Below are 10,508 nucleotides of genomic sequence, written 5' to 3'. Positions count from 1 at the left end.
TGCAAACTAATATAGTATGCGAGACATATTATTTTCAATGTTATTTCAATTCGTATCGAACAATATAAAAATAATCAACTAGGTAGAAATGCAAGATTAAGATTTATTTATTACTGAATCACTAAAGGTGTTTTAAATTGTTTGGTGTAAAATTAGACATATTATTACGATTTGTTTCGTTTAAAAATGGCTGAAATATTGATTTCCCATGTAAACATAGGCCACCTTTACCTCTTTCATTTCCTGTGCCTGATCATTGTTCATCGTGTAATTCCAACATGTTAATTAAAAGAGGTCTACAAAGTGTTTCAACAATTATGTTGTAATCACACAAGAGATCATCAAATTAATCCAACCGATTTTCTAGTTAATACGCAAATAAACATAAACAAATCAATGGATTAGATCACTTCCGGTAACAGTAGGACATCGAAGATGTCGTATATTCGTCTGCTGACAACTGATGTTGAATGTGTGATGTTGGTTTAGACAGTGACAGTGAACAGCAACATACCACCTAACCTGATGTTGATATGTTTTTCGAGTTAAAGGAATGACTGCTTTATATAATTCAGTCTTGTGTGGAATGAACGACGTCTGTTTTCATTGCTCAGGGCAATGTCTGAGCAGTCATTGAATTGATACAGTAGCTAATAACCAACTGATAACCGTAAAGAGCTGTGCGAGGGTAGACCGTGATGGCCGTGCGGATGAACGTACTATACTTATATTCAGACAATAAAGGATAATGGTGTTACTGAATGCGGCAAGAACATTATGACTACATAGAAAATTTAAAGCTGATGAGAAAACAACATTGTTGATTTGCTTTATTTCTATGCAGTTTTTTCGGAAAAAATCCTGAAACTGAAATGGCAGACAATAATGAAAGGTATAATATATATCTCTATTTAATACATCTATCTTATTTATGTTACAGTATGTCTGATTGATTTAAAATTATTACATGACTGGGAAACAAAACTATCAGTTTCCCATGACCATCTGATTCTGCCTCATATGATTAGTCTGACGCTCCCTCTTGTGATTGGTAATTTGGTAGAGGTCCCTTAAATTAATAGCCAATGAGTTCTGGATAACAACAAATAGTATGGCTGTTGTTGTTGTATGTAAATAAATATTAATATTGCCAATATAATACGGAAACATGATTATTTGTTAATAATATTTATGCAGGTAAAAGGCAGATAATATACGTATATCACATTTTGTAGATTGGACATATTATCACATGTGTTATTTATAAATTATTTATGCTGTAGAACTAGTAATCAGTCAGGGTGTTAAAAACTGGATTGGATTCGATTAATTTAGGCCTTTGCCTGGGATGACCCCTAAAGCCACACGGTGACTTAATTCTGCTTGTTTCCTTAATTAATATGGTTATATATATAATGTTTTCCTTGAGGACAAACCCCAACTTATAATGTGTAATGTCAATGAATCAAAAAAAGTATTTATGCATAACAGTAGAGAGAAAATACAACAGGCTTACAATTTAATACATAGATTAATTGTAACTCTGAACAGATGCTGTAATTATAGAACTCCTTACAGTCACTGGCCATGGTTATAAAGTCAACTGGCATAACCAATTTTTCAATTTCTTTACCTTTTTGTTTAACATCATCATTTTTACCGACAGTAAACTCAGTGTTTATAGATAAAGCTACCTTGTGAGATTTCAGCTTACCGACAGTAAACTTATTTTAGATATATAGCTACCTAATGTGAGATTTCAGATTACAGACAGTAAACTCAGTGTATACATATAGCTACCTTGTGAGATTTCAGATTACCGACAGTAAACTCAGTATAAATATATGGGGCAAAGAAGTTATTCCAACAGTGTGGACAAGTTTAGGTTGTCAAATTTTCAGTACGATCCGCTCTTTTTTCAAGACACAGTGAAACAGAACAGTTACATGTACATATACATCATATTACAAGAAGATATAATTGATATACTATAATTGAAAATATAGCTATTATATAAAACCAATAGTCCCCTCGGCTAAAGACAGCCGAAGGCAGCAATTAAGCTGAGAGCATCGCGGACAAGGAACGCTGATGTAGAGGACCTAGCTATTGTTGCGCAAGATGCACTTTCATATAAAGTGAGTCAACGAGAGATATATATAGATATAGCTACCTTGTGAGATTTCAGTTTACCGACAGTAAACTCAGTGTAGATATAGCAGCTACCTTGTAAGATTTCAGTTTAACTCAGTGACTTACATTGTTCAGACATGGTTATGTAACGAGAAAGTTAGGAAATTAATGATAAAGTCATGACAGCTGTATGAGTCATAGGTCATAATGACAAATATCTTCACTTAATATTTAGCTTTATATTATTAACTTTCAGTTAACAAAAGCCTTTGTGAGTATGAACATTTTTAATGGTCAAAATAATGTTTACTTGTGACAGGCCAGGAAGTGTGGATGAATCTTTTGAATTCATCAATTATCCAGAGGATGACGCTGCTGAAAAGAAAGGTCAAGGACCAGACCATTTTAAGTCACGTAATTCAGAGTATGGGTGGTTGAATGATGGGGAGTCGTCACGTGGAAATCCTGTTACAAAGGAGAAGTTTGAGCAAATGTTTGACGAGGATGGACGTATCGTAGACGAACACTCCCTGCGTAAAGCAGTTTTCATGGGTAATAAGATATTCACGACTTCCATGTTTTATTACCAATGATTTTGGGCTTTGAGATATGTTTATTACACTTTTCTCTGATCAATAAACTGATGCCATTTAGTTTGTGACTGTGTCATATACTTATGCACCATTTACTGTGTGGCCCTGTATATCAAACCCACCGTTTACTGTGTGGCCCTGTATATCACACCCACAGTTTACTATGTGGCCCTGTATATCTCACTCACCGTTTACCGTTTGGCCCCGTAGATCAGCCCTGTATATCACACCCACCATTTACTGTGTGTTCATGTATATCGCCTCCACAATTTACTGTGTGGCCCTGTATATCACGCCCATAATTTACTGTGTGGCCATGTATATCTCACCCACCAGTTACTGTGTGGCCATGTATATCACACCTGTGTGGCCATGTATATCGCACCCACCATTAGCTGTGTGGCCCTGTATATCTCACCCACAATTTACTGTGTACTGTGTGGCCCTGTATATCAAACACACCGTTTACTGTTTGGCCCTGCATATCACACCCACAATTTACTGTGTTGCCATGTATATCGCCTTCACCATTTACTGTTTGGCCCTGTATATCGCACCCACCCTTTACTGTGTGGCCCTGTATATCTCACCCAATTTACTGTGTGGCCCTGTATATCACATGCACACTCACCATTTACTGTGGGGCCCTGTATATCACACCCACAATTTACTGTGTTGCCATGTATATCGCCTTCACCATTTACTGTTTAGCCCTGTATATCACACCCACCATTTTCTGTGTGGCCCTGTATATCACACCCAATCACACCGACCATTTACTGTGTGGCCATGTATATCACACCGACCATTTCCTGTGTGGCCCTGTATATCTCACCCAATTTACTGTGTGGCCCTGTATATCTCACTCACCGTTTACTGTTTGGCCCTGTATATCACACCCACAGTTTACTGTGTGGCCCTGTAGATCACACCCACAATTTACTGTATGGCCCTGTATATCACACGTTTACTGTGTGGCCCTGTATATCTCACTCACCGTTTACTGTTTGGCCCTGTATATCACACCCACAGTTTACTGTGTGGCCCTGTAGATCACACCCACCATTTACTGTATGGCCCTGTATATCACACGTTTACTGTGTGGCCCTGTATATCACTCCCACCATTTACTGTGGGGCCATGTATATCGCACCCACCATTAACAGTGTGGCCCTGTATATCTCACCCACAATTTACTGTGTACTGTGTGGCCCTGTATATCAAACACACCGTTTACTGTTTGGCCCTGCATATCACACCCACAATTTACTGTGTTGCCATGTATATCGCCTTCACCATTTACTGTTTGGCCCTGTATATCGCACCCACCCTTTACTGTGTGGCCATGTATATCTCACCCACCATTTACTGTGTGTCCCTGTATATCGCACCCACCATTTACTGTGTGGCCCTACTGTGTGGCCATGTATATCGCACGCACCATTAACTGTGTGGCCCTGTATATCACACCGACCATTTACTGTGTGGCCATGTATAGCGCACCCACCGTTTACTGTGGGGCCATGTATATCACACCGACCATTTACTATGTGGCCCTGTATATTACACCTGTATATCACATGCACACCCACCGTTTACTGTGTGGCCCTGGATATCACACCCACCATTTACTGTGTGGTCATGTATATCGCCTCCACCGTTTACTGTGTGGCCCTGTATATTACACCCACCATTTACGGTGTGGCCCTGTATATCACACCCACAATTTACTGTGTTGCCATGTATATCGCCTTCACCATTTACTGTTTGGCCCTGTATATCGCACCCACCCTTTACTGTGTGGCCCTGTATATCACGCCCACAATTTACTGTGTGGCCATGTATATCTCACCCACCAGTTACTGTGTGGCCATGTATATCACACCTGTGTGGCCATGTATATCGCACCCACCGTTTACTGTTTGGCCATGTATATCACACCGACCATTTACTATGTGGGCCTGTATATCAAACCCACCGTTTACTGTGTGGCCATGTATATCGCCTCCACCATTTACTGGGTGACCCTGTATATCTCACCCACAGTTTTCTGTATGGCCATGTATATCACACCCACCATTTACTATGTGGCCCTGTATATTACACCCATGGCCCTGTATATCAAACCCACCGTTTACTGTGTGGCCCTGTATATCTCACCCACAATTTACTGTGTGGCCATGTATATCGCCTCCACCATTTACTGTGTGGCCCTGTATATCTCACCCACAGTTTTCTGTATGGCCATGTATATCACACCCACCATTTACTGTGTGGTCATGTATATCGCCTCCACCGTTTACTGTGTGGCCCTGTATATCACACCCACCATTTACTGTGTGTTCATGTATATCACACCCACCATTTACTGTGTGTTCATGTATATTGCCTCCACCATTTACTGTGTGGCCCTGTATATCTCACCCACCATTTACTGTGTGGCCATGCAATCACACCCACGGTTTACTATGGGGCCCTGTATATCAAACCAACCATTTACTGTCTGTTCATGTATATCGCACCCACCATTTACTGTGTGGCCCTGTATATCTCACCCACCATTTACTGTGTGGCCCTGTATATCACACCCACAATTTACTGTGTGGCCATGTATATCACACCGACCATTTACTATGTGGCCGTGTATATCAAACCCACCGTTTACTGTGTGGCCCTGTATATCACATGCACACCCACCATTTAATGTGTAGCCCTGTATATCAAACCCACCGTTTACTGTGTGGCCCTGTATATCACACCCACCATTTACTGTGTGGTCATGTATATCGACTCCACCGTTTACTGTGTGGCCCTGTATATCTCACCCACCATTTACTGTGTGGCCATGTATATCACACCCACCATTTACTATGTGGCCCTATATATTACACCCACCATTTACGGTGTGGCCCTGTATATCGCACCCACCATTTACTGTGTGGCCCTGAATATCTAACCCACCATTTACTGTGTGGCCATGTATATCGCACCCACCGTTTACTGTGTGGCCATGTATATCGCACCCACCATTTACTATGTGGCCCTGTATATTACACCCACCATTTACGGTGTGGCCCTGTATATCGCACCCACCATTTACTATGTGGCCATGTATATCCCACCCACAGTTTACTGGTGGCCATGCATATCACACCCACCGTGTGCTGTGTGTTCCTGTATATCTCGCTCACCGTTTACTGTGTGGCCCTGTAGATCACACCCACAATTTACTGTGTGGCCCTGTATATCACACCCACAGTTTACTGTGTGGCCCTGTATATCTCACTCACCGTTTACTGTTTGGCCCTGTAGATCACACCCACAGTTTACTGTATGGCCCTGTATATCTCACTCACCGTTTACTGTTTGGCCCTGTATATCACACCCACAGTTTACTGTGTGGCCCTGTATATCACACCCACAGTTTACTATGTGGCCCTGTATATCTCACTCACCGTTTACTGTGTGGCCCTGTAGATCACACCCACAGTTTACTGTTTGGCCCTGTAGATCACACACACAGTTTACTGTTTGGCCCTATAGATCACACCCACCATTTACTGTGTGGCCCTGTATATCACACCCACAGTTTACTGTGTGGCCCTGTAGATCACACCCACCATTTACTGTATGGCCCTGTATATCACACCCACCATTTACTGTGTGGCCCTGTATATCACACCCACAGTTTACTGTGTGGCCCTGTATATCTCGTTCACCGTTTACTGTGTGGCCCTGTATATCACCCCCACCGTTTACTGTGTGGCCCTGTATATCACACCCCCCATTTACTGTTTGGCCCTGTAGATCACACCCACAGTTTACTGTGTGGCCCTGTAGATCACACCCACAGTTTACTGTGTGGCCCTGTATATCTCGTTCACCGTTTACTGTGTGGCCCTGTATATCACACCCACCATTTACTGTGTGGCCCTGTATATCACACCCACCGTTTACTGTGTGGCCCTGTATATCACACCCACTGTTTACTGTGTGGCCCTGTTGTATAATTATCTTGTGTTTACCACTGACATCACGTTTACTTCGTAGGTGGAGTTGACCTGTCCATTAGGAGGAAGGTGTGGCAGTTTCTGTTCGGACTCTATCCCTGTACTTCCACTGCCAGGTAAAATTAAATCTCTTAGTTAGTATAGAATGTGACTATTTTGTAAAAGTAGCATATATGTCATTACACAACAATATATATACGTTTTGGCGAGAATATATATTCAAATATAGTTGTGTTTTTAGCTCGCCTGCCCGAAGGGCAAGTGAGCCTAAATGCCGTGGCGTGTCGTCCGGCCGTCCAGCCGTCCGTCATCTGGCGTCAATATTTTAGTTTAAAAAACTTCTTCTTAATAACCAAAAGGCCTAGGGTGATGATATTTGGCCAGAAGCAAACTTGGTTGAAGGGCTACCAAGTTTGTTCGAATAAATGACCTTCACATATATTCAAGGTCACAGGGGTCAAATATGTTAAAAACTTCAAACAACTTCTTCTGAATAACCAACTAACTAAAGTGCCTAGGGTGATGATATTTGGCCAGTAGCATGCTGCGATGAAGGGCTACCAAGTTTGTTCAAATGAATGACCTTGACTCATATTCAAGGTCACAGGGATCAAATATGTTTAAAACCTTTAAACAACTTCTTCTCAATAACCAAAAGGCCTATAGGATGATGATATTTGGCCAGTAGCATGCTGGGATAAAGGGCAACAAAGTGTGTTCAAATTAGTGACCTTCACTCATATTCAGGGTCACAGGGATCAAATATGTTTAAATCTTTAAATGACTTGTTCTGAATAACCAAAAGGTCCAGGGTAATGATATTTGGCAAGAAGCATGCTGGGATGGAAGGCTATAACTTTTTTCAACTTAATGTCCTTGTTTGACTTTCAAGGTCACAGGCGTCATAGGTTTAAATTTTTTAATAGGTTCTTATGAATCGAACACTGATATTTTGCCTGTAGCTATATATCAGTCCACTTTTAAGATTACAAGTGTGAGATTAATACCAGGTGAGTGATTCAGGCCCATTGGGCCTCTTGTTCTCATTAATCAGAGTGATATTGCTGCCCGTTTTGATACAGGCACACATGTCACTTTAATCATCCAAAGGTCCAATAGACTGACATACAAATGAGTGATGGCTTCTGTTATATCGTTACTCATGTTGTTTAAAATGGAAGCTGGGATCTCTTGTTTCAGATGTTTTATTCTGATGATAATACGGTAACTATAGAAACCTCTTTCTCTATCAAACATTTCAGATGTTTTATTCTTATGATAATACGGTAACTATAGATACCTCTTTCTCTGATATCAAACATTTCAGATGTTTTATTCTGATGATAATACAGTAACTATAGATACCTCTTTCTCTGATATCAAACATTTCAGGGAAAGGGAAGAGATTCTTTTGGATTACATCATGAAATACCATGAGCAAAAGTCTAGATGGAAAACAATGCTTGTTCTGGACTCTAAGCCTGGGGGTATGTACTGCAACTATACTGCCATTGCTGAATGTTTGTAAGAGAGTACATGTTGTGTATTTGATGTGTTGATAAAAGAATTTCAGATTTTTTTGATTTTTTTTTTAAATCTATCAACTTGTAAAATATACATAACTAAATTTATAAATGTATAGCAGTCTTAAAATTTCAAACAAAAATTGAATCTTCAAAGTTTCGAACTAATCAGATGATTGTGCTACATTCCTTTTCCAGAATTAAAATTTACCATACATACAATATTGTAAGGCTCGGCTCTTTCATGCCCAGTGGTGTAGGATAAGCAAATTCCACGCGAGGGTTTTTCAACATAAGTACGGCAAATATATCAAAACGTTTTTAATTTCATCACGTCGTCTTTCATGAATTGCAGCAACAGAGTTTTCTAAATTGGTGACGTCACATCATTGTTGAGCCTTTGTACGTTTAGTGTGATGTCACGTCACGTAAAATGGGGTGTAAGATAGAAATGTTGTAACCCCTTTCTTACCCTGGACAACTCTATCTTACACACAGGGGAAAGAGAGAAATAGTGTATATTATCATAAAATGTCATTTATGGTTTTGTTTATGATATATGTTTTGATTTTCATATTGATCAAACTGGACACGGATTAATGCCGTAGAATGACATTGAACTTGGAGTTTTACAAGTGAACACATATATTCCCAATCATTCTAGCGGTTGATCATGAAGGTAACTAATGCTAGTGTCACTTATATAGCCACGCCCCTGGAGCAGGGACTGATAGGACGCTATCAGGTGGAGGACCCCACCAATCAGCTACAGAGTCCCACCACTCCCCCTCACGGCATCATGTCACCACTGGAACTGCTCTCTAGAAATGAGGACGCAGCACGCATGTCCGTAGACCAGCCTGACTTCAGCATTCTGTCAAAGAACTTTGCAAATATTGATGTGTCCACACCTGAAATGCAACAGAAAATAGACTTTGTAAAAATACAGTCTCAGGTACCTGTACTTACATATTGTAGTTATAAGTAGTATGCTCAGCTTTCCTGGTCTGGGGACATACATTGAAAGGATATAAAAGTTTAAAGTGCCTATGTGTTTTCTAATTGTGAAAACATTTCATCTCAATTTTAAACTAAACTTGGCAGCCATGACCTTCTGTTACTGAGGACTTAACTATTATTTTCTTTGAACAACATTGCAGACTTTGAATTCATACATGTTTTAAATAGGTAAATTTTAAATCCATTAGGGTTCTTCCTTGATTTCAGCTGACACTTATACACCAAACGTATATCATGCAGTTGAGTTTGATTGATTGATTGATTGGTTTTATGTCAACTTCACTACCGAGTAGTTCGGTTACCCAACTGATGAACAGTTGAGATGAAATTATAGCTCCTATATAGGGTATTGTCATTTGACATTGACATGTAAGTTTTTATTGTTGATCTATGTAACAATGGTCTGTTAATTACAGGTGTTTGTGAACAGGCAGAAGGTGGATGTAAAGGACTTATGGACGCATATACGAGTGATAGACAAGGATGTCCCACGCACCGACCGTGATCAAGAGTACTTCAGGTTAGGGGCCAGTAATAGTGTGTGTGGGTGGGTTGGGGGGAGGGGAGCAATGTACAGTGCAACAATTGTAAAGAGTACTTCAGGTAAGGGGCCAGTAATAGTGTGTGTGTGTGGGTAGGTTGGGGGGAGGGGAGCAATGTACAGTGTAACAATTGTAAAGAGTACTTCAGGTAAGGGGCCAGTAATAGTGTGTGTGTGTGGGTTGGGGGGAGGGGAGCAATGTACAGTGTAACAATTGTAAAGAGGACTGTATGGGATAATTTTAAAGAAATTGAGCTCACAGATCTGAATTTCCTATATATCAACCAAATTGATAATTTTTTTCATAACTTTAGAAAAAACTAGAATAGACAAGAGGCCCAAGGGCCTTAGCGGTCACCTGAGTTGTATCATAGGTACTGGTAGCTTTATTTTATTGTTTAGATGTGATGTGGGAAGCAGCATTTAAACTAAGTGAAATACAATACTTGTCATGTCATCAAAGGATAAGAATTTTAAAATATTTGTAAATGTTCCCTTTGGGGCCCCGCTCTAACCCCTGGGGATGGGGCAGGAATTCCAAGTTTACAATGTGATACCGTCATCCACCAAAGATGATCTGACCGAGTAAAAATAATTTCCAACAGAAAATTGTCAAAATATACCCAAAAGTGTTGTTTCCCTATATAAACTATAGTAAACTTTACCCCCTCCCCAAGGGAGAACGGAT

General features: G+C 40.2%; 2 protein-coding genes across 3 annotated transcripts in view; one reads left to right on the top strand and one right to left on the bottom strand.

The window, feature by feature from the left end:
* The first annotated feature begins 172 nt into the window (after window positions 1-172).
* The window catches only part of LOC110455612 (TBC1 domain family member 16-like), an 18,563-nt gene continuing 8,227 nt past the window's right edge, over window positions 173-10,508 (top strand). Inside the window, exons 1-6 of one of the 2 annotated variants that reach the window (XM_021505821.1) lie at window positions 173-892; window positions 2,453-2,685; window positions 6,777-6,852; window positions 8,129-8,223; window positions 8,967-9,214; window positions 9,696-9,799. In XM_021505821.1, coding sequence (XP_021361496.1) covers window positions 873-892; window positions 2,453-2,685; window positions 6,777-6,852; window positions 8,129-8,223; window positions 8,967-9,214; window positions 9,696-9,799 — 776 coding nt within the window. In that variant the 5' untranslated portion in view covers window positions 173-872. The remainder of the gene's footprint in view (window positions 893-2,452; window positions 2,686-6,776; window positions 6,853-8,128; window positions 8,224-8,966; window positions 9,215-9,695; window positions 9,800-10,508) is intronic. The other variant, XM_021505822.1, reaches the window with a different exon arrangement.
* The window catches only part of LOC110455611 (coronin-2B-like), a 118,575-nt gene continuing 117,180 nt past the window's right edge, over window positions 9,114-10,508 (bottom strand). Inside the window, exon 20 of the transcript XR_002463471.1 lies at window positions 9,114-9,170. The gene's annotated coding sequence lies outside the window, so the exon portion shown is untranslated. The remainder of the gene's footprint in view (window positions 9,171-10,508) is intronic.

The sequence above is a fragment of the Mizuhopecten yessoensis genome, unplaced genomic scaffold, assembly GCF_002113885.1.
Source record: "Mizuhopecten yessoensis strain PY_sf001 unplaced genomic scaffold, ASM211388v2 scaffold8333, whole genome shotgun sequence".
In the NCBI taxonomy this organism is placed as follows: domain Eukaryota; kingdom Metazoa; phylum Mollusca; class Bivalvia; order Pectinida; family Pectinidae; genus Mizuhopecten; species Mizuhopecten yessoensis.
This window is presented reverse-complemented; position numbering and strand designations above follow the sequence as displayed.